Source organism: Portunus trituberculatus, chromosome 25 (assembly GCF_017591435.1).
Source record: "Portunus trituberculatus isolate SZX2019 chromosome 25, ASM1759143v1, whole genome shotgun sequence".
In the NCBI taxonomy this organism is placed as follows: Eukaryota; Metazoa; Arthropoda; class Malacostraca; order Decapoda; family Portunidae; genus Portunus; species Portunus trituberculatus.
In genome coordinates, this window is record NC_059279.1 from 6,988,700 (window position 1) to 7,013,165 (window position 24,466).

The 24,466-nt window shown below is 39.4% G+C and overlaps 2 protein-coding genes across 7 annotated transcripts in view; one reads left to right on the forward strand and one right to left on the reverse strand.

The window, feature by feature from the left end:
- LOC123508596 (WD repeat-containing protein 37-like) overlaps positions 1-4,189 on the forward strand; it is a 22,720-nt gene extending 18,531 nt beyond the window's left edge. For both annotated transcript variants that reach the window (XM_045262373.1, XM_045262374.1), the window contains exon 10: positions 4,055-4,189. In XM_045262373.1, coding sequence (XP_045118308.1) covers positions 4,055-4,189 — 135 coding nt within the window. The remainder of the gene's footprint in view (positions 1-4,054) is intronic.
- On the reverse strand, positions 3,958-23,096 carry LOC123508597 (pyrimidine-specific ribonucleoside hydrolase RihA-like). 5 transcript variants are annotated; one of them, XM_045262379.1, is made up of 10 exons: positions 22,971-23,048; positions 21,014-21,132; positions 12,836-13,028; positions 12,260-12,440; positions 9,404-9,520; positions 8,905-9,044; positions 8,487-8,676; positions 8,252-8,337; positions 7,119-7,276; positions 3,958-4,558 (listed from the first exon to the last, which is right to left on the reverse strand). In XM_045262379.1, exons 2-9 carry the CDS (start codon positions 21,130-21,132, stop codon positions 7,139-7,141), a joined length of 1,164 nt encoding a protein of 387 aa, XP_045118314.1. In that variant the 5' UTR covers positions 22,971-23,048; the 3' UTR covers positions 3,958-4,558; positions 7,119-7,138. The 5 variants fall into 5 exon arrangements, with proteins under 5 accessions (XP_045118314.1, XP_045118312.1, XP_045118313.1 ...); XM_045262377.1 differs by having other exon boundaries at positions 8,252-8,355; XM_045262378.1 differs by lacking the exon at positions 22,971-23,048 and adding an exon at positions 22,070-22,090 and having other exon boundaries at positions 8,252-8,355.
- Between the last annotated feature and the right edge of the window lie 1,370 nt (positions 23,097-24,466).

The window sequence follows — 24,466 nt, forward strand, 5'->3', positions numbered from 1 at the left end:
TTAATAGAGTCTGCTGACTTGAAAATAGAGACAGTATAATATGGAGTCAAGATAGTGGCCAGCACTGCTATAATTTTCTGCCCTCTCTCGTGTCTGTGAATAATATCTAGCTTCATTTGGAGAGTAAGAGACTTCCTGGTCTTCTTACGAACACTAGGCCAATTGCAGGGCATTTTGGTGGTAAGTTGAGCTAGGGAAGACAAGCTGCTGCTGACGCTGTTATGTTTTGACTGGGGAGTGAATGTTGTGCGTGTTGTCCACGAGAGGCTTGATCTTGATCTTTATTCTATAGGGGTCCCAGGATTTTTCCTGAGGCAGGCCTTAGTACCAGCAGCTCCTGGTGTATTCAAAAGCCTATCAGCTTGATAGATATGGTGAGGCTTTCAAATTTGGAAAAAAATTACCTGGATAAAACTTCGTTAAAGCAAGTTTGGTGTTCATTAAACAAGCAGATGGTAGTAAAATGAAACCTTCATTGTAGCGAAATTTCGTTGTGTGAACCTTCGTTAAACGGGGGTTGCCTGTACTACTACTTCCAAGTTAAATACTTTGTTGGAATACAAATACAACATATTATGAAGACTATATAGAAAAATGGAAGTGTGTATATATATATATATATATATATATATATATATATATATATATATATATATATATATATATATATAGATAGATAGATAGATAGATAGATAGATAGATAGATAGATAGATAGATATATAAATATATATAGTATTAAACACAAGGTACTCATTACATGCGAGGGTTACAGTCTGCCAAAAGCTCACAATATTGAACTTATCATCCTATGAATTATAGAGGCTATGTGCCACAGCCCATCTTGAACCTTCTAAATATTTATTTTGGCACCATTTCACAAAAATAAAACACTAAAGCAATTGTAAAACACATATGAGAAGACATTATAAACAAAACAAAAATTGTAAATTATATTCACTCTGGGAGACTAGTTGTAAAGATGGCAAGTGATGAAATTTAAAAATCAAGCTGAGGTACATTTGGGCTGTGTTGCCTGTGTGTGGTGTGAAGAAAGCACTGGAAAATATTTGCAACACCATCCTCTAGTACAGTGGTTCTTAACCTGGGGGGTGCACCCCCCTAGGGGGGCGTGGATGATTTCCAGTGGGGGGCACGAGCCTCAGGTGAAAAGTAGAAGTTTTTCCATTTATGGGTTACTTTATGACAAGAGCTCGTTGTTATCAAAACCAAGTACAGAAACCGCCTGAACGTTGAAGGGGACTTATGTTGTGCACTCTCAAGCATTCGACCACGTATTCAAGATCTGGTAGCTAAGAAGCAGTGTCAAATATCTCACTAACCATGTATTCAAGATCTGGTAGCTTAGAGCAGTGTCATATATCTCACTAACCATGTATTCAAGATTTGGTAGCTTAGAGCAGTGTCAAATATCTCACTAACCATGTATTCAAGATCCGGTAGCTTAGAGCAGTGTCAAATATCTCACTAACCATGTATTCAAGATTTGGTAGCTTAGAGCAGTGTCAAATATCTCACTAATGTAATTCATGCTTAGTAAATGGAGTGAAATTTGTCTATAGATGCAAGGGGGGTGTGGAGAGAAAGAGTAGTTCCTAGAGGGGGCGTGGTAGTAAAAAGGTTAAGAACCACTGCTTTAGTGTGAGTCAGCCACCCTACCTCACCAACCACTCACACCAATGCTACTGCTTGCATAATAGAGAATTAATTTCCTCTCATATTGTGAATATTTGGCACATTTTGTTTAGTCAGTTACAAATTCACATATTTCAAACTCTCATGTATCAAATACCCAATGGTTTCATAAGAGCTATGAAATGTGAGAATAAATGTGATGTAATGTTCAACAGTAAGTGAAAGACTGGAAAGAAGAGTGGAGAGCGATATTGCGAGGCTCATTAACCCCTTTCCGGCAGAGGATCTATGTATAGACATTTTGAAAACGGGACTTTTTGTCAGATCATCTATATATAGATTCTTGTTCTTATTTTACTGCACTAAGTTATAGCATGGTCTATATATGGACAATTCCTTACAAGTAACAGAATTCATAAAATAAATAATTGTTTGGCATCTCAAACACCCAAACAGCCTCTCAAGGCTGGTCACCGCTTGTGCTTTGTTGATGGTGGATGTCCTACGCACTTAAGTTAATACTGGAAATTTTTGCATTTTTCCACTTTTTTTTTTCCTTATTATTATTAGCCTATCATGTCAAGGAGAAAGAACTGTACCACACACCAGCAACGTTGCTGAAAGATGAATAGGTACAAAACAAGTATGTATGTGAAAAATACAAAGAAAAATGGAAGGAAATTATATCCAGGTCACAAGTCCTCCAAACATTTGTACAACTATATTGACATATATTATCACCAATCAAACACAAATAATACTTGAATCTATATATATATAGATTCAATTGTTTGTTCAGTTTTGCGGCAGTCTATATATAGATGCCAATTTGGAGTACCCATTAGCTGGGAAACTATATATAGACGTATGGATGAAAGTCGGTAGAGTATATATATATATATATATATATATATATATATATATATATATATATATATATATATATATATATATATATATATATTGACAGTTTTTTATTTAGTAGCACACTCATCTGCCCTGCTGCCAGGAAGGGGTTAATAAAATAAACTTACAGGTATTGCATTCATAACAACAAGTTTCAGAGGAGAGCTACTCATCTAGTTAATACAGATTATACTTCAGCAAAGGCAGCCTGATATCATGAATACAATATACATAATTAGAGATATTACCTTTCAAACTAATTATGTCCCATCCAAGATTACTTCTATCATTTGGGAACTAACACCATTTTGCTCAAGTTGTAAACAACTACAGTACAATAAAGACCAGTAAAAAAGTGGTTTACTTAATCTTAATATCAATTTAGTTCTAGGGTTACTAATTCAACCACTAGACCAGTAAAATCAAGTGACATTTCTTAACATTCCATTGGCCCCAGTTTCACTATAACTCAACTAAGTACAGGCAACCCCCGTTTAACGAAGGGGTTACGTTCCCAAAAAACACTTCGTTAAGCGAACCGATTTTAACAAGTTTAACCCCTGATTTGAACTTCCATTGAGAGTAAGCAAAGCGAGAGTGCATCATAGTACGGTGAAAGGTTTAATGAAAGTAACAGTTTAAGTCATTATAATGTACACTAATGTATGTATGTACATAACTTTATAATGTTGATGATCTTAACTTTATGAAGGGAGGAAGAATGAAACGGGAAAGACACTAACCGGCAACCTGTGGAATGTAAACAAAGTGCGCATCATTGTACTGCATACAAAACTTATGTACCACATTTCCACAAGGCTTTCCATTTTATCCATTGTAGAGTCACGAGTTCAGGTGGTTCTTTTAGCTTGCAAGGAAGATACGGTCTCACCAGCCTTCTTAATAGAGTCTGCTGACTTGAAAATAGAGACAGTATAATATGGAGTCAAGATAGTGGCCAGCACTGCTATAGTTTTCTGGCCTCTCATGTCTGTGAATAATATCTAGCTTCACTTGGAGAGTAAGAGACTTCCTGGTCTTACGAACACTAGGCCAATTGCAGGGCATTTTGGTGGTAAGTTGAGCTAGGGAAGACAAGCTGCTGCTGATGCTGTTATGTTTTGACTGGGGAGTGAATGTTGAGCGTGTTGTCCACGAGAGGCTTGATCTTGATCTTGATCTTTATTCTATAGGTGTCCCAGGATTTTTCCTGAGGCAGGCATTAGTACCAGCAGCTCCTGGTGTATTCAAAAGCCTGTCAACTTGCGTGATATGGTGGGGCTTTCAAATTTTGAAAAAAATTACCTGGATAAAACTTCGTTAAAGCGAGTTTGGTGTTCATTAAACGAGCAGATGGTAGTAAAATGAAACCTTCATTGTAGCGAAATTTCGTTGTGTGAACCTTCGTTAAACGGGGGTTGCCTGTACCTACATTTACCAACAGACTAAAAACCAAGTGGCGTACCTCTAATCTTAATGTTATTTTGGTCCCAGTGTCACCGACGGATGGTGTGCAGTGTGGCCTGGGGAGACGACTCACTGGGAGCACGCTGCAACCTCTTCACAGCAGGATTCGACCGCGTGGTGTATGGCTGGTCCGTGCACTCCGACAAGGAAGGGAAGGACTGAGTGGTGAGCTTTTGGTAACACCAATATATGACCTTGATAGAGCAGCACTCCCTGGTGGACATAGCAAGGAGTGAGGACATCCTTTCCTCTCTCAATTGGCAGTTAAGTCATTGTGTTATGCTGCCTTTGTTTCTTTACCATATCCTCAGGTCAGGTTCTTCCTTCATTTAGGTTTAACAGGAAGGTCACTAGTATGTACCCAAACCTTTTATCTGATTTACTGAGAAGGATATGCAGTCTTCCAAATCTTTCTTTCTCAATTGATGCATTTTGCTAATGCCACGTTCAGTATTCCTGGATTATTGTTTTGGTATCATCATTTGCCCTCAAGTGTTGTACCAGGTGGGCATTCCCCCTCTTAGTCTGTATCTATAAGAGAGAAGAGAAATATATAAGTAATCCTGTAACAACTAGCTGGTGCCTGTTATCTCGTAGCAAAGGTTACTCTCCACCCACCACCACACACAAAGCCATTTTACAACTAAGTACTTGATTCCTGTTTTTTACATTCCACATGTAACACACTCAGGCCTAAACTGGCTTAGCTTGACTGACACACAGACATACACACCCCTTTAGTCTCTGTCTCAATCCTTCACGTCTCCCATTGACTGAACCATAACACTCCAGCTGCTGTGGGCTTTGCATGACACACACACACACATACACTTTTTTTTTTTTTTTTTTTAACTTTAGATGCATGGAATACAAGGGGACATAGCATGAAATTAAAGAAAGAAAATTGTGGAAGAGATATTAATAAGTATAGTTTTCCTTGTATAATTGTGAACAAATGGAACACGCTTAATGAGGAAACAGTGAATGCCAAGAGAAACTGGATAATGAATATACACATGGGATACTATGAGATTACTCCCCTCCTGTAAACTACAAGGTACACACACACACACACACACACAGCACAAGATCGCATAGTAAGAAACTAAGGAAGGGACGATGTCTGAGAGATGTTAAAAAATTTAGTTTCCCGCAAAGATGTGTTGAGACTTGGAACAGTTTGAGTGAGGAAGTGGTATCAGCAAAGAGTGTACATAGTTTTAAAGAAAAATTGGATAAGTGTAGATATGGAGACGGGACCACACGAGCATAAAGCCCAGGCCCTGTAAAACTACAACTAGGTAAATACACACACACACACACACACACACACACACACACACACACACACACACACACACACACACACACACACACACACACACACACAGTCTACACACACACACACAGTCTCTGCCTCAAGCCTTCAGGTCTCTTAGTGGCTGGTCATCATTACATTGCTTAAACCACGACACGTCCAGTCAAGTGACAGAAATCCATCCCATAATTGTTTACTATAATTCTGTAGGGAAGATACCTTGTAAAGATGGATGTATTCTTGAGTGTATTAGTGTGGTTTTAAGTGCCCTTGGTTTGTGGAGAGCTCCTCGCAAGCCAGTAGCGTGTTGTTGTTATTATTACAAAGAGGGTGTACACTTTCTATTTGCTACGCTTTGTTTATGACTTGCACTGTTATGTGTTTGCAATAGTTTGATACAATTTTGTCTCGGTTATTATAGTTAAATATTTCATCGGTTACAGTTAAAATTATCACACGGCGTTCATGTTATTTTGTAATTAAGGTGTTCATGAGAATTTTGTTTTCTGTTACCTTTTTTCCCAGTATGTTCTGAGCACAATGTACAGGAGCATCAGCTTCAGAGCAAGTCACAGCCGCACTTCCTGGACTGGCCTTGCATTGCTCTGTGTCACTCATTCCTCAGTGACCATTTATGTATAATGTGTAGATTTCTGTGTAATAATGCATTGATGGTAGATCACAAATACTATATAATACTTGTAAAGATTTTTCCATTGGCAGAATGTATTGCTGAGGAGGGTATTATTATCACTTGACAGAGACATTATTGCATATAAATATTATATATCATAGAGAATGATGTTCATTAGTTTAATATATATAATTGCTTGAAAGATAACTATAACCAGCATTCCTTATACCTCACTGTAGGTGTATTCATTGTAAATACCTGTACAGAGGCCCCCAACCCTCTCACCTGTAGTCATCACACACACTGATTTTGTACCACGTTGTATCTTAATATTCAGCAAGAACTGTTTTTTTCTAGTCATACACAGTTATTGTTTTCTTGCCAGTGTACCGATAGATTCATGTCACAGAGGAAGTGGTGTTGGGATTGCCTGGGTGCCACTGTGACTAAGGAGTCCAAGTGAAGGCAGTGGTGTGTTAGGACTTCCTGCCTAAATCTGAGTTGGCATAACAAGTGTAAAATGCGTGCGCACGCACATGCGCGCACACACATGCGAGCACACACACACACACACACTTTTTTATATCATCATGAACTTGTATTGCTGTCCATTGGTTTATATGAGCCACCAATAATCTATTTGTGAAAACTGGACTGTAAGAGAAAAGTTCAAAAGTATTGTTTCCTAAGTTTTTTGCCAAAGATGAACATCTGTGGGCTTTTTTATTCTATTGGAAGTTATGGAAGAGTATTAACATTGTATTTGTGTTCAATATATATTAAGGAAATAATTTCATAAATGTTTACTTTGAATATTGTTGTTTTAGTTATCAACAAAATTACCCAAGGTTCAATCTGACTAAAAGATTCATAAGCATTAGGAAGGCTGCATGTACAGTTCAACTACAGATACATCAAGAGGCAAGCTACAATTTAATATACCTTCCAAAATGAAACTCAGTGAATAGGATTTTGCTGGTGCCCTATAGCATAACAAACTGAAGACTACTGTCTACTTCCCAAACACCTATTCTCGTTACTAATTCTCCCAATCTCACATCTCAACCACTCACACACCACACAGTCCCTTGCATAAGTACAAGACATCACCCTCTACTCTCTACATTCGAACATTTTACCTGGATGTAACCATGAAGCATCAGACATCTGCTCCAAATGCCATCGAGAGGTACTTCACGTAGATGTCGTCATTAATATCTTCCAAAAGGATCACATTGGGTTGCTTGCCTAGCAGGTTATCATTATCCACTACCATCTGGCCACTTGTCAATCCATGCTGTGCGAGGAAGAAGAGTATGCAAAGATACAATGATGAGGGCAGGAAGAGATGGTGAAATATTACAGAGAAAGCAAAGATACAGTGATGAAGACAGAAAAAAATAGGAAAATAAAAGAAACCACATGGAAATAAATTGCAGGAAAGAAAAGGGAAGATGGAGGAAAAAATATATGAAACTGAAGTTAATGGATATGAATATTACAGATAGAGAATAATAAGCAAATAAAAGATGTGAAAAGAAAAGGAGAGTGTTTGAGAACAAGCTAGTATAGAAATAATAATACAAGAAGAGAAAATAAGACAGTAATATAAACCTTTGTAGCATAGAAAGTTAAAAGGCCCACATTCAGTAATGCATTGCTCTCATCACACTTACTTTCTAAGGCCACAAAGATGACAAGCTGTGTTCTCAAGTGTTTCTCCTGTTAATGTAGACATCTTGTTAATCTGGCACTAACACAATAAAAACACCCTTAAAAAAAAAACCTGTGTAACTTCAACTAAAACCAGTGAATGTAATGGAGGTACGGTGCAGAAATGTTTCAGAATATGGCGGTGTGTGTGTGTGTGTGTGTGTGTGTGTGTGTTTCACTGTTTGATCTGCTGCAGTCTCTGACTGGACAGCCAGACGTTACCCTATGGAACGAGCTCAGAGCTCATTATTTCCGATCTTCGGATAGGCCTGAGACCAGGCACACACCACACATCGGGACAACAAGGTCACAACTCCTCGATTCACATCCCGTACCTACTCACTGCTAGGTGAACAGGGGCTACACGTGGAAGGAGACACACCCAAATATCTCCACCCGGCCAGGGAATCGAACCCTGGTCCTCTGGCTTGTGAAGCCAGCGCTCTAACCACTGAGCTACCAGGCGTGTGTGTGTGTGTGTGTGTGTGTGTGTGTGTGTGTGTGTGTGTGTGTGTGTGTGTGTGCATGCATGCATGCACACTGCAATGTCTGCCCTTACTGTTGTTTCCACTGTAGCATAGCAGGTTCTTGTTGCAGTGACCATTGGCTCCATTTTCTGTGCAAGAAAACCCATCAACTTTAGATCTGTTAAAAGGAGAAAAACTATTCATAATCTTGCATACTGTTCATATGCAATAACTTCCTAACATACACAAGCACACTAAGCTAAACAACTCACACAGTGACATGCAACCAATACCAAAGAAATATACTTCCATAACTCAGTAAGATACCATTTTCTCCTGAGCATTCAGACTTCAATTTCTTCTCCTTGGCATCATCAATAACCCAGGCCATTGTCAGCTGGTCACAGGTCACCCAAGGCTTAGAAGCATTCTTTCTCTTGACCCTCTGCTGAGCCTCAATTTTGTTCATTAGGTCAGCAACAGCAGTTTTAGTCTGTCCCAACTCATCTCGCACAGACTGTCAATTGAATGAAATGATGCTTTAAAGGCAGTAAATCACTAAGGTTTTCATGATTCCAGTGGTTGTTTGCCAAGAATTCTCCACCATCAGAGGCAAAAATATATGAGAACCTGAATAATTACCTCTGTGGTCTGTGTATATAAGTGTGAAGCTCTTGAGAGAACAAAACCTTTCAAAACACAGCAGTTTGAATAATGAGGTACAGGTAGCCCTAATAATACTTACATAGGGAATGGAGCCACAATTTAAGCTGCTGTCCCAAGTGTTGAGGTGGATTGGGATGCTGGTCTTTGATAACACCACAAAGGCTGCATCAGGATCACAGTGGAAATTAAACTCCGCTGATGAGGTGACGTTGCCCTTACCTGTCAATGAATGCTATGAAACTACAGAAATTCAGGTACTAACAAGACAATTAAAACATTATTTGATAGTCAGTATGTTATCAAGAACAATTAACGAGATATAAGATAGAGGAAGAGTGTACAATCTATATCTGTTGTTTTTTCTATAAAGTATAGATGCTAGTATGATACAGCATAGGAGGTTACAAGTCCTTTCTTTCTAGTCATCTTTTACAACACACAGGGAAGTCAGTGGTGTAATTCTTCTAGCTAGGTTTATCAAGTCCTGACCACTTTCCCTATGCAATACTGATCGAGTTCTAAACACACCAACTCACTCCTGTACATAATGAGGTATAAGAGCAGCATTCAGTCTGTACCTGACGTGTTTCCTCCCATCACGTAAAAAGCAGCCAGATGGGAGGTGAAGGCTGGGTCAAGGTGAAGTGCCAGTGCCACGTTGGTCAGTGGTCCCAGTCCCACCAGAACCACCTCACCTGTGCACAAGGAGGTACTTAAGGTAAGTGGTTCAGCACAGTGCTAGTCTTACATTAACATTACCTGAGTTAATAAGAAAGTCTATTGAGGATTGTGAGAGCTAGGCAAGAATAAGTAGACACTAATGAGAAGCAATTGGTAATCAGTCCTATATACAGTGGGCGCAAAAATAAAGTTTACCCTATGCTTTTTTGGGTTATAAAACACGAAAATAGGTTTAAAGTTCGTTATATTGTGTCCTTATTGATACAATTAGTACTTTGTCATGTTCCCTCGAGTTTTGAGCACCTGTTCGATCCGCTTTGGCATAGATATTGCTAAATTTTCTAAGTATGAGACGTCCATTGTCACCCACATCTTCTTCAGAGCCTCCTTCAGGGGGACGATTGATGTTGGGCGCGACTTGGCTAGGTCGTTTTTCATCTTGTTCCAGGCGTTCTCAATGGGGTTTAAGTCAGGGGAGTTACCTGGCCAGTCCAAAACCTTGATGTTTTGCTCATCAAGGAATTGTTTTACTGCTCGGGACTTGTGTGCCGGGGCTCCGTCGTGCATGAAAAATTCCGTACCGTGAATTTCATATGCGGGGAGCAGGTGTTCCTTCAAAACATCGATGTAATTGGCTCCCTTCATGGTTACGTTCTTTGGAAGGAAGTAGAGACCTCCCCTGCCCCTCTTCCCACTGAAACAGGCCCATACCATGACGCTATCTGGGTGTTTAACTGTCTTGACCGTGTAGTGGGCGTCATATCTGCTCACGGTGCTGGGCCGCCTTACCAAGCTTGAGCCACCCCTGACGAGCCGAAACGTGCTCTTGTCACTCCACATCACACTTTTCCATTGCTCAGGTGTCCAGTCACGGTATTGCTTGGCAAACTGCAGTCTCTTCTTCCTCATGGTGTCTGTGAGAAGCGGCTTCTTGGCAGCACGGCGGCAGGGCAGGCCGAGGTCTTTTTGCAAGCGGTGTTGCAACGTACGGACAGCGACATCTTGGAGCAGGTCTGGGTGTTTTTTCTTCAATTCTGCTGCTGTAATGGATGGATTTTGCTTCAGCTCTCTCACCAACATCTTGTCAGTCCTCTCTGAAGTTTTTCTCTTGCGCCCACATCCCAGTTTGCGAGGTGGTAACGTGCCGGTAGGCAGGGACGCAGCGGACTTTTAAGCTTGAAGAGGACACTCTGCTGACATTTAATTCGGCAGCAACGTGCTTCACCGGCATTCCCTGCTCTATTAGGGCAAGGGCCCGGGCCTTTTCTTCCATTGTAAGCTTCTTCCGACCCATTGTGATGCTGTGGTAGTGTTTGGTGTGGTTTTGTGTTTGGTGCGTGGGCGGGAAAGTGAGGGCCCGTGGGGCAGTGCATCACAGGTGTGCTCTCCTTCAGCTCTGAGAGCGCACTAACTGACTCAAGTGCAGGGTGACCAGTGGCAAATTTCGAATTTCCCAAGAGTGACTCCGAAAACAATCCAAGATCGACCAAAATTTCCCAAGATTTAAAGAAGACAATAATTAACACAATTTTACTGATATAAGATGACATCTTACCTTTCAGTATTACTGCAGGTATACACGAGTTGGGGGTTCGTCTACTTCGCCCTCAATGGCATCCTCCACAGCTGGATGCAGTGTTGCCACCCTCTCCTCTTTGTCTTGTCGTTCTCGCTCAGCACACCTTCGGTAACACTGCCCACTTTTTACGTCTTTGATGAGGGATGTTGATGGTTGCCATTGATAGCATGGTACCTCCTGACGGCTGATCGCTTGTTTAGCAAGGAGTCTGTTTGACGTGGTGGACACGCCAAGCCTGTTTGTTTGTTTTGTTTTATCATATTCAGCTGCGAAAATACCCGCTCCACACATGCAGATGAATGAGGCAGAGCTAGCAGGCCGCACATGAATTTTGACAAACAGGCAAATCTCGGCTCGTTGTTCCCATCCTTCACTGATTTTAGTTCACTCCAGAAAGCAGTTGCCTTCTCGTTAAGATTCTTCAGTGCTTCTTTGCATATAGCAAATCCTTCCACTGATCCTGCAGGGCGTCCAACTCATCCTCTTTCACAAGCGATGGAAATTGTAGTGCTAGTTTTAAGATGTCACTGGAGTTCCTCTTGGGTGATAATATGCAATCTGTTTAGACCTTTCCTAAGTATGTTTGTGATTCTTTACTTAAAAAAATACATTCAAAAGTAGCTGTTACAACAATATGAGCCATATAGACTTAAATTTGTTCTGAGACAATATAATGCTCTCTCTCTCTCTCTCTCTCTCTCTCTCTCTCTCCAACCATCAAGATTGATATGACATATACAGACATTAAAATTTAATCCAAGATTTACGGCATTTCTGCAAAAAATTCCCAAGATCCCAAGGCGAAGTTTGAAATCCCAAGATCTTGGGAAATTTCCCAAGTCCTGGTCACCCTGCTCAAGTGTCAGAAGTGGTGTGTAAGGTGGCGGAGGGGAAGCACGCGTCATATCACGCTCCTCCCACCACTCACATCGCGGGTAATTCAAATACAAAGTGGCCGGCGAATTATGCGTTAACTTTATTTTCGCGTTACAGGGGTAAACTTTATTTTTGCGCCCACACTATCTTGCCTTTTTTATTTTATGCCCATGTATGCCACAGTGATTCAATGGAAAATTCAAAGTTATTACCCTGTTATAATGTAAAATCCACATATTAGACATCTTATAATACATTAAAATTCAGCACCAGATGACATGTCAGCATCCTGGCTCACCTGAGTGCTGCTTGACCAGATCCAGCAAGGCCAAGGTAGCAGAGCAGGATTGCAAGAAGGTGGAGGCAGGGGGCTGAGGGGGCAGGACTGCTTCCCCAAAGCCATCTTTACCATGGAAGGGTTCGTCACCATGGATGTAGGGATGCACCAGGGACTGGCTGGCACCACTGTACACTGGTACCTGTTGGCACATACACCAGATGTACAGCTGGAAACCCAAGGAATGCTCAACACTTACTGATTTCCACTCATCTCTTTGACTGGTATAACTCCCTCTAAAAGCTTAATAAATATTATAGTGCAAAGATGCTGGTGACAGCAAAAGAACAGATGAAATGGTTTGAACCTATTAATGATGTCATCTCTTAATCATTGTCCAGTACAACAATTTGACCATATAGGGTTGCTGAAATACAATACAGTGTCATACTGCTATCATCAGTCAGGAGGTTAGAATGTACTGTACACATATTCCAGAGAACAGTGGTAGTGACAGGCATTCAAGCAGCAACTGATTAGCACAAAAATACAAATTGGTAAATCCAGAAAAACACTCAGTAGCAGCAGTAGTAGCACCTCCAGCATGTTGGCAAGGCGCAGGATCCTGAAGATATTGTTATTGACGTTGTGGAGAGAAGCATTGCCTTGCACGGTGGTGATGGCTAGCACCTTGAGGCAACCCCGCCGATGAGCCTCTAGGGCCATGAAGATTGCCAGAGCATCGTCTGTTCCAGGATCTGTGTCGATGATCACCTTGGTGGCTGCCATTCTGAATAATAGGAGACACACGGTGAAAACATAATTACTCCCAGTGAGGTTTCAAACACTGGATCAGAGGTGCTGTGGACCCGTCAATAACCCAGCTGTGACTCACTGAATATTTCCCTTTGTGTCTAACAATACAACTCTTTCAAGAGAGATTTCAAAACACTTATTCTTTCATTTTTTTTTTTTAATATGTTTTTGATTCTTAAAGGAACAGCACCTCAGTGGGCTTTATTATTATATTTTTGTTGCCCTTGACTGGTGCCCCACCTTCATAAATATAAAATTAATTAGTAAAAAAAAAAAGTCATGTTACTAAAATTACACCCAACCTTTCCCAAATATGTATCACCAATTTCTTTGCCTTTACAATGTAGGGCTTCACTACATAATTCTTTGAATATCATTTCATATATCTTCAGTTGTCATTGCTGCTACTCAATGGAGAAGGCAAAATCCAGTCCACTGATCATGAACAGAAACAAGAACTGGATAGCAAAAGCTCCACAGTGAAGTATTGCACTGTGACAATGAGCCAAGGAGACATATTATATAACCACACACCACTTCAGTGTGATGTGATGGCATGAGGAAGACAGATTAACAAGATAAGATAACACGGAAAAACAAAGTTGACTTACAAATATAAAATACTGACAGCCAAACATAATTCATTCTATATAAAATGGTCAGTTTCATTTGAGCACAGACTGAGTAAATAATGCTGTAGTCTAATATCAGCAACTTCCATGAAACAGTAATGCACCATGGGCTTCTTATCTATCCTTTGTGAAGTTAACATTCACTATGTCTATATTGCATCACCATATCTTACTATCACATCTTCATCACTCACAATCTACATATCACCACCACCATCAACAGAGGACACACGTGTGTGTGTGTGTGTGTGTGTGTGTGTGTGTGTGTGTGTGTGTGTGTGTGTGTGTGTGTGTGTGTGTGTGTGTGTGTGTGTGTGTGTGTGTGTGTGTGTGTGTGTGTGTGTGTGTGTGTGTGTGTGTGTGTGTGTGTGTGTATTTACCTAATTGTAACATACGGGAAAGGAGCTATGCTCGTACTGTCCCGTCTCCATATCTACTAATGTCCAGCTTTTTCTTAAAATCATGAATATTCCTTGCGTTGACCACTTCCACGTCTAAACTATTCCATGCTTCCACCCTTCTATGAGGGAAGCTATATTTTTCACATCTCTCCTATAAGTGGCCATTTTAGTTTTTCCCATGCCCTCTCGACATTCTTTCATTCCACATACACAGATCTTCCCTATCCATTTTTTCCATGCCAATCATCACTCTGTATATTGCTATCAGGTCTCCCCTTTCTCTTCTGTTTTCCAGGGTCGGAAGTTGCATTCTGTTCAGTCTGTCTTCATAAGTCAAATCTCTTAAGTCAGGCACCATTTTGTTGCAGCCCTCTGTACTTTCTCTAGTTTCCTTATGTGTTTCTTTAAGTTCGAGCCCACTGTATTGTTGCATATTCAAGCCTTGGTCTTATCATTGCAGTAATTATTTTCTTCATCATTTCTTCATCTAAATATACGAACGCCACTCTTATGTTCCTCAATAAGTTCAATACTTCTCCAATTATTTTGTTTATATGTCTCTCTGGCGATAGGTCATTGGTAATTGTCACCCCAAGGTCTTTTTCTTCATGACTGGTTTTATGTCTTCATTTCCTATCTTGTACATACTCCTGATTCTTCTTTCACTCTTGCCAAACTCTAATTTCTTGCATTTTGTCGTGTTGAACTCCATTTGCCATGTACAGCTCCATTTCCATATTCTGTCCAAGTCTTCCTGGAGTAGTTCGCAATCTTTGTCACATCTCACTTTTCTTAACAATTTTGCATCGTCTGCAAATAGGCTCACATAACTGGACACCCCATCCACCATGTCATTTATGTAGACCGCAAACATTACTGGTGCCAACACTGATCCCTGTGGAACTCCACTCTCCACCAAGCCCCATTCTGATGGTCTGTCCTTAATTATTGTTCTCATTTCTCTTCCTACCAAAAGTCTTCCATCCATTTTAGTAAACTGCCATGCACTCCTCCTACCATTTCAAGTTTCCAGATCAGTCTCCGGTGTGGTACCTTATCAAAGGCCTTTTTTAAATCCAGATATATTCCATCAGCCCAACCATCTCTTTCCTGTATTACATCTATCACCCTCGAATAGTAACATATCAGGTTTGTCGTGCATGAACGCCCTTTTCTAAAACCAAATTGACACTCACAAAGTATGTCATTTTTCTCCAAGAAGTCTGTCCATCTATTCTTCACCACCCTCTCACACATCTTAGCTACCACACTTGTAAGTGACACTGGTCTATAGTTCAATGGGTCTCTCTTGTTACCTGATTTATAAATTGGGACAATGTTAGCTCTTTTCCAGTCTTGGGGCACTACACCTTCCCTTAATGAGGCATCAATTACTTCACAAACTTTTTCTGCCAGTTGCTCCTGCATTCTCTTAAAATCCATCCTGATACCCCATCAGGTCCCACAGCTTTTCTCACTTCTAAACTCCCCATCATATTCTTGATCTCCTCCACAGTTACTTGAAACTCCTTCATAATCCCTTTCTGTTCCATTACCAGTGGTTTGTCAAAAGCAGTCTCCTTTGTGAATACCTTCCGAAAGCATCCATTCATAGCCTCTGCCATTTCCTGGGATCCTCACTGCATACTCCATTTACTTCTAAACTTTCAATACTTTCTCTATTTTTGATGTTGTTGTTCACATGTCTGTAAAAAGCCTTGGTTGGTCTTTACATTTATCAATTATATCCTTTTCTTGTTTCTTTCTTTCTTCTCTTCTAATCAACACATATTCATTTCTTGCTCTTTTGTAACTTTCCCACTGCTTAATCCGTCTTTTCCTTCTCCACCTCTTCCATGCATCCTCTTTTCTTGTTCTAGCCTTTTCACATCTATCGTTAAACCAGTCCTGCTTTCCAACTTCTCTATGTTGTCTTATTGGTACAAATTTTTCTCACCTTCTTTGTATATTTTTTAAAATCATGAATATTCCTTTGCGTTGACCACTTCCACGTCTAAACTATTCCATGCTTCCACCCTTCTATGAAAGCTATATTTTTCACATCTCTCCTATAAGTGGCCATTTTAGTTTTTTCCCATGCCCTCTCGACATTCTTCATTCCACATACACAGATCTTCCCTATCCATTTTTCCATGCCAATCATCACTCTGTATATTGCTATCAGGTCTCTCCCTCTTCTGTTTTCCAGGGTTGGAAGTTGCATTCTTTTCAGTCTGTCTTCATAAGTCAAATCTCTTAAGTCAGGCACCATTTTCTTGCAGCCCTCTGTACTTTCTCTAGTTTCCTATGTGTTTCTTTAAGTTCGAGCCCACTGTATTGTTGCATATTCAAGCCTCTCTTATCATTGCAGTAATTATTTTCTTCATCATTTCTTCATCTAGATATCACACTCTTATGTTCCTCAATAAGTTCAATACTTCTCCAATTATTTTGTTTATATGTCTCTCTGGCGATAGGTCATTGGTAATTGTCACCCCAAGGTCTTTTTCTTCATGACTGGTTTTATGTCTTCATTTCCTATCTTGTACATACTCCTGATTCTTCTTTCACTCTTGCCAAACTCTATTTTCTTGCATTTTGTCGTGTTGAACTCCATTTGCCATGTACAGCTCCATTTCCATATTCTGTCCAAGTCTTCCTGGAGTAGTTCGCAATCTTTGTCACATCTCACTTTTCTTAACAATTTTGCATCGTCTGCAAATAGGCTCACATAACTGGACACCCCATCCACCATGTCATTTATGTAGACTGAACATTACTGGTGCCAACACTGATCCCTGTGGAACTCCACTCTCCACCAATCCCCATTCTGATGGTCTGTCCTTAATTATTGTTCTCATTTCTCTTCCTACCAAAAAGTCTTCCATCCATTTTAGTAAACTGCCATGCACTCCTCCTACCATTTCAAGTTTCCAGATCAGTCTCTTGTGGTACCTTATCAAAGGCCTTTTTTAAATCCAGATATATTCCATCAGCCCAACCATCTCTTTCCTGTATTACATCTATCACCCTCGAATAGTAACATATCAGGTTTGTCGTGCATGAACGCCCTTTTCTAAAACCAAATTGACACTCACAAAGTATGTCATTTTTCTCCAAGAAGTCTGTCTTCACCACCCTCTCACACATCTTAGCTACCACACTTGTAAGTGACACTATCTATAGTTCAATGGGTCTCTCTTGTTACCTGATTTATAGATTGGGACAATGTTAGCTCTTTTCCAGTCTTGGGGCACTACACCTTCCCTTAATGAGGCATCAATTACTTCACAAACTTTTTCTGCCAGTTGCTCCCTGCATTCTCTTAAAATCCATCCTGATACCCCATCAGGTCCCACAGCTTTTCTCACTTCTAAACTCCCCATCATATTCTTGATCTCCTCCACAGTTACTTGAAACTCCTTCATAATCCCTTTCTGTTCCATTACCAGTGGTTTGTCAAAAGCAGTCTCCTTTGTGAATACCTTCCAAAGCATCCATTCATAGCCTCTGCCATTTCCTGATCTTCACTGTATACTCCATTTACTTCTAAACTTTCAATACTTTCTCTATTTTTGATGTTGTTGTTCACATTCTGTAAAAAGCCTTGGTTGGTCTTTACATTTATCAATTATATCCTTTTCTTGTTTCTTTCTTTCTTCTCTTCTAATCAACACATATTCATTTCTTGCTCTTTTGTAACTTTCCCACTGCTTAATCCGTCTTTTCCTTCTCCACCTCTTCCATGCATCCTCTTTTCTTGTTCTAGCCTTTTCACATCTATCGTTAAACCAGTCCTGCTTTCCAACTTCTCTATGTTGTCTTATTGTGTGTGTGTGTGTGTGTGTGTGTGTGTGTGTGTGTGTGTAATTCACTGTTTGATCTGCTGCAGTCTCTGACAGACAGCCAGATTACCCTACGGAACAAGCTCAGAGCTCATTATTTCCGATCTTATAAGCCTGAGACCAGGCACACACCACACATGGGACAACAAGGTCACAACTCCTCGATTTACATCCTGTACCTACTCACTGCTAGGTGAACAGGGCTGTGAAAGGAGACACACCCAATATCTGTGTGTGTGTGTGTGTGTGTGTGTGTGTGTGTGTGTGTGTGTGTGTGTGTGTGTGTGTGTGTATTTACCTAGTTGTAGTTTTACAGGGCCTGGGCTTTATGCTCGTGTGGTCCCGTCTCCATATCTACACTTATCCAATTTTTCTTTAAAACTATGTACACTCTTTGCTGATACCACTTCCTCACTCAAACTGTTCCAAGTCTCAACACATCTTTGTGGAAACTAAATTTTTAACATCTCTCAGACATCGTCCCTTCCTTAGTTTCTTACTATGCGATCTTGTGCTTCTAAAGTCATATTCTTCTCTCAGGATCAGTTTCTCATTATCCACTTCATCCATTCCGTTAATCAATTTATAAACTTGTATCAGATCCCTCTCTCTCTCTCTGCTCCAAGGTTGGTAGATCCATTGCCTTTAGTCTCTCCTCATATGCCATCCCTTTAAATTCTGGAACCATTCTTGTAGCCATTTTTGTAGTCTCTAATTTTCTTATGTGTTTCTTTTATGGGGAGTCCACACAACTCCTGCATATTCCAATCTAGGTCTTATTTTAGTACTTATCAATTTCTTCATCATTTCCTTGTCCATATAGTGAAATGCTACTCCAATATTCCTTAGCAAATTATACGTCTCTCTGAAAATTCTATCAATATGGCTAACCGGTTGATTATTTTCTTCCATTGTCACTCCCAAGTCCTTTTCCTTTTTACTTTTTCTAGTTCTACTCCATCTCCCATCTTATAGATTCCCACTGGTCGTCTTTCACTTTTTCCCATTTCCATGACATGGCTTTTGTCCACATTGAATTCCATCTCCCATTTTTGCTCCATTTCCAGATCTTGTTTAAGTCTTCCTGTAGTATTTCACAATCCTCTTTTGTTTAATGACTCTGCACAGTTTCGCATCGTCCGCAAACAGATTTATGTAGCTGTTCACTCCTCTGGCATGTCATTTATATATACGAGAAAAAGTATTGGTGCCAATACTGACCCCTGTGGCACTCCGCTGTCTACTGTTCTCCACTTGGACTTCATATCTTTAACTATCGTCCTTATTTCTCTCCCCCTTAAGTAATTCTTCATCCATCTCAATGTGCTTCCTTTTAAGCCACCCTTCTCCTCTAACTTCCATAGTAATCTTTCATGTGGCACTTTATCAAAAGCCTTTTTTAGATCTAAATAAATACAGTCAACCCATCCTCTCTCTCTTGTACTTTATCAACTATTCTAGAGTAGAAACTCAATAAATTTGTCACACATGACCGACCTTTTCTAAAACCAAATTGGCTATTTGATAATATTTTGTTGTCTTCAAGAAACTCGATCCATTGCTTCTTTATTACTTTTTCACACATCTTGCATATTACACTAGTTAGTGATACCGGTCTGTAATTTAAAGGTTCTTCCTTCCTTCCGCTCTTATATATGGGAACCACCTCAGCTCTTTTCCACTCCACTGGCACTGTTCCATTTTCTATTGAGCATTTTATGATGTTGTATATTGGACTTGCTAGTTCTTCCCTACATTCTTTCAGTATTCTGCCTGAGACTTCATCCGGTCCCATTGCCTTTTCCTCATCCAATTCCGTCATCAACTTTTTATTTCAAGCTTGGTTACTTTAATCTCTTTCATATAGACAGTCTCTATTACCCTGTGGTCTTTCAAATTTGGATTCCTTAGTAAAGACCTCATGAAATTTACTATTTAACAGTTCTGCCATACTTTTGGGTCTTCCACCATTCCGTTTCTCCTTTTAACCTTTCTATTGTTTCTTTTTGTCTTATTTTTCCATTTATGAATCTGTAGAACAATTTTGGTTGTTCCTTACATTTTCGACAATGTCCTTTTCATAGTTCTTTTCTTCTTCCTTTCTCACCTTAGCATATTCATTTCTTGCTGTTTTGAAGTTTTCCTTATTTTCTGGATTTCTGTTTCTTCTCCACCTTTTCCATGCTCCATCTCGTTTCTCCTTTGCCCACATCTTGCATTAAACCAATCTTTCTTTCCTTCTTCTTTAGGTCTATATTTCGGAACATATTCCTGACCCCAGTTTTGTATATTTCCAAAAATAAGTTATATTTCTCTTGAACCGTTAATGAGTTTTCCATCTCCTCCCAGTTTACGTTTTTAAAATAGTTCTTGAGATTCTCAATATCAGCCTTTCTGTAATTTAATCGGTCTCCTTAGTATGATTCATCTCTATCTTCCTTTCCTTCTTCTATATCCATCTCTAATATTACATGGTCACTCTTTCCCAGTGGGCACTTGTATCTTATATCATCGTTAATTGGTATATCCCTTGTAAAAACTAGGTCTATGTGTGTGTGTGTGTGTGTGTGTGTGTGTGTGTGTGTGTGTGTGTGTGTGTGTGTGTGTGTGTGTGTGTGTGTGTGTGTGTGTGAACATAACAACACAAGAATATAATAGATGCCACATATTAGTATGCCTGCCATCTCAAGGTTAGTAGTGGTGAAAGTATTGGTGGGCACGATACACTTCATGTTTTGTCATCGTCATGTCCTATATCTTACCACCCCATTACTATAACACTTAAGGATCCTGTCTGCATCTTCCTTATTACATCCTATTAACCCTTTCACAGTGATATGCAACAATTCTGAACATCAAAATCAGTCCATGGAACCATTATATGGATCTACAAGAAAACAGACAATAAAGAAAGAATTTTGTAATTTCTAGACATTACAAAGTTTGCCGTTGGATGTAGAAAAATATAAAAAAAAATAAAAATAAAAAAAAGATAGTTAGTATACTGGCAAAAGAAAAAGGGTTAAATACTGCAACTAGACACCTAAGTGTTTTAAAGCCTACCATGCAATTTTCCCTCACCTCAACTGTTTCATCAATGACAACCTGCCACAGAGAGATGCTATGCTGTATTGTGAGCCTCTCTGCAGCCCTGCCACTACTTGGGTGTGCCTGGCAAGGTGAGATGCCCAGACCAGCATCTTGACCAAAAGATTAAGTATATATTGTTATCATGGTAGAATATTTGAAAAGCATTACTGCAGGATTAAATGATAGCAAAAGATGAAAGTAATAAGAGCACAGAGTATGTGAAAGCCTTACATTAAAAAGTAAAATATATTAAAATTGAATTTGGTATCCCTTAAAACATGAGCTGCTCTATTTTTTCTTTAATTTTCCTTCTACTCTAAATTAACCCTAGTACTAACTGACCATAGAAAATTTATTAAATTATAATAATGATAATAATAATAATAATAATAATAATAATAATAGTAATAATAATAATACCTATTATGTACGTACCTAGTAGAACTGCTAAACAGACACCTGAGATTTGTTTAGGGGTGGCCGGCATGATCCGACCTCTTCCCTTGTACACATTAGTGCAACGATCAAGTTATTAATTATTAATCAATCAATCAAATAGAGAGAAGAATCAATCTGCCAACCCCACTAATCTGACGATCTAATAATAAAAAAAAAAAAAAACGACAGAGATAAACACGTGTAACACATGCAGGTAATTTACATATCAACACTTGATCGTAGCTGGAATGCAGGCCCGGAACGGCAAGGTAATGCATGTCAGAATAAGGGCAACACAACACCGTTACTAGCAAAGAGGAGCACAGAAATGGGGGAAGATCGAGAGGACAAAGAAATGAATGAGAGAGATCCGGAACCCACAAAGAATAAATGTGAAGAACTAAGAACGGGATACGTAAGAGATGTGTGCGTTGAATTAGTAACAGTTTAGTTTAGTCAAAGTTACATAACAAGTGTATATTGCCGGCATGACCTGACCTCGATCCTCCCTTTTTGCATACACTGCTACAGCAATCAAGTTATCAGTCAGTCATTAATAACTGTGAGCAGCAAAACAAGAAAAACGAAAAATTTGATTGGGGTACATACCTGGTTGAAAAATGCGCTGAAGTCACAAGGCAGGTTAAAATTCTCGGTCAAATAACAAGCGGTTATAAGAGCAGCCTGAAGAACCAAGAACAAGGAGAAGGAGGAGGACGGGGAAGGGGAGGAGTCTAAGGTAAGAAAAGGCGGGATTTAAGGCGAAGAAAAGAAGGGATTTGAGACGAAGAAAAGAAGGGATTTAAGGTGAAAATTAAGGGATTTAAAATTACGATGATGAGATTTATGCCAAACTGAGGACGAGCAAAAACAAAAAACAAGAAAAAGAATAATTAAGACTTGGATACCTATAACAAAAATTAACACTGAATTTATGATAAGTTAAGTTCATTGAGGTTACGGAACAATCGACCACGAAGTTTTCGAATGAACCGCCTTTGAAGCTACGTAAATATAGGACATGCTGATCGTGTAGGGTTAAAATTAGGCTTAACAGGGGGGAGTCGAGACAGAATACCCAGTAAACTTGTGCACACGTGTACGATGAAGTACTTGTTTTATGATTCGAAATCAGCGAAACATATCGCCTGAGATCATTATTACTATCTATTTTTTTTTTTTTTTTTGCTTTAATTCTACATTACATGACTTTTAACGAAAGGAAGCCTGAAATTTGACATACTTAACAGATTTGCCAAACTGAGGATAAAACACCGGATGATATTTTTTTTAATTTACGTGAATCCTCCGAAATTTCTATACATATATCTAACTTGCAATGAAGGATATATACTGGGTTCGACCAATTAACCGAGTTTCTGTACGATGAATCCCCCCAAAATAAACTCAAAATCCCAGAATAGACTCCCTGTAACTGTATACTGTATAGTAAATGGATATAGAAAAAAAGGTTAGAATATTATAAGCCTTTCGTTAGCCATTGGTTTACCTGTCACTATAGTGGGTCCTCTTCGCTGATCTCTGTTGATGTGTGCTGTTTGTGTGATGATAATGTCATCAGCTTGTCTTTATATAAGCACCTCCCCGGCATGAAACTAGCTGCCAATTAGTGCCAGATATACGACTTTAGTTGGCACTTCGTAGATAGCGGTAATTTCAATGTTTCTTTATGGTGGCACTGTCTGAGTATCTGCTATCAAGGCGAACATTTACCTATTCTTATCTGTTCGCGAGTCAACAAATTAAGTCAAATATTAACGATAGGAAGCAGGAGAGAGAGAAAAAAAAAAAAAAAAAAAAACGTGTATCCTCATAACTTTCCCAACAAACGAATGTATATCAATATTCAAACCTGTAAGCGGGGGGAAAATTTATAGCCTACTCACACCAAGTCAGTCAAATTGAAGCGACGATAGAAATCAGTAAACACGTGTATACCTAAATTACATACAAATAAGTAGATCATGTTCTGAAAAAAAAAAAAAAACTTTTGATAGGTTCTTGATTTCTTTTTTTCTTCATATTCTACCTACCTAGTGGTATATTTACATTACTGAAAGTATTTTATTTATTTTTTTTTTTTTTTTTACTTTTTAAGAATCCGGTCACTCATCACTGTGGCCTTAAAAATATAGCTAGTCATGGTAAGAGAGCTGAACGTTTTTCAATACATCATTGCAAAATCATTAGTCAACACTTGTGCTTCCTCTTGCTGACATTGGATAAGATTTATCCATCCATGACATCAAAACCTCACTCTTGTAAGCAGGTTGCGTGCTGACAGGAAAGGTAATCGAGAGAAAAAAACTGTCACCACAACCTTGAGTGTTACTTAGATATCCTCCTACCTTAGGTTTTTTTTTTTTTCACTCATTAGTACACAAAAGGAAAGAGAGAAAGCAGGTTAATGTTGTAGTTGTACGTTACATCTTTACCAGAAATTAGGAGTCATATGCATTAAAAGAGGAAAATTATGAAGCAGTGAATGGGTCAAACATTAAGCTTTTAAAGCCTAAGTCACACTATTTTTTTTTCTGACATGTAGATGCTTAATAAAACCATCAGTATAACCATGAAATCCGGACAAACTTCCATTAAAGAGTCAAAAGCATTTTACAACAGAGAGAGAGAGAGAGAGAGAGAGAGACCGCTTTCAGCCACAGGTAGAAGGAAGACATTTAGAGAGAGACTGGAGTATGATTGTTAGAAATGGAGAAGGTAGAGAATGGGATGTAAGGAAGTGGAAGAGTGAGATAGACAGAGTAGTGAAAGGTGTGGGACTGGATGACTGGAGAAATAGGATGGAGCAAAAGAGTACCTTGGTATGGTATAGAGAGAAAGAGGCCCCAATGTATGAAAAGTGGTATGAGGGAAGCCTGGGTGGTGATCTTCTCTTCCGAGCTAGGGCACAGTGCATGGATGTGAATGCAAGGAATTATAGATAGTCTGAGTCCCGCAGCAAAGTGTGCCAGAGACAGGTATGAG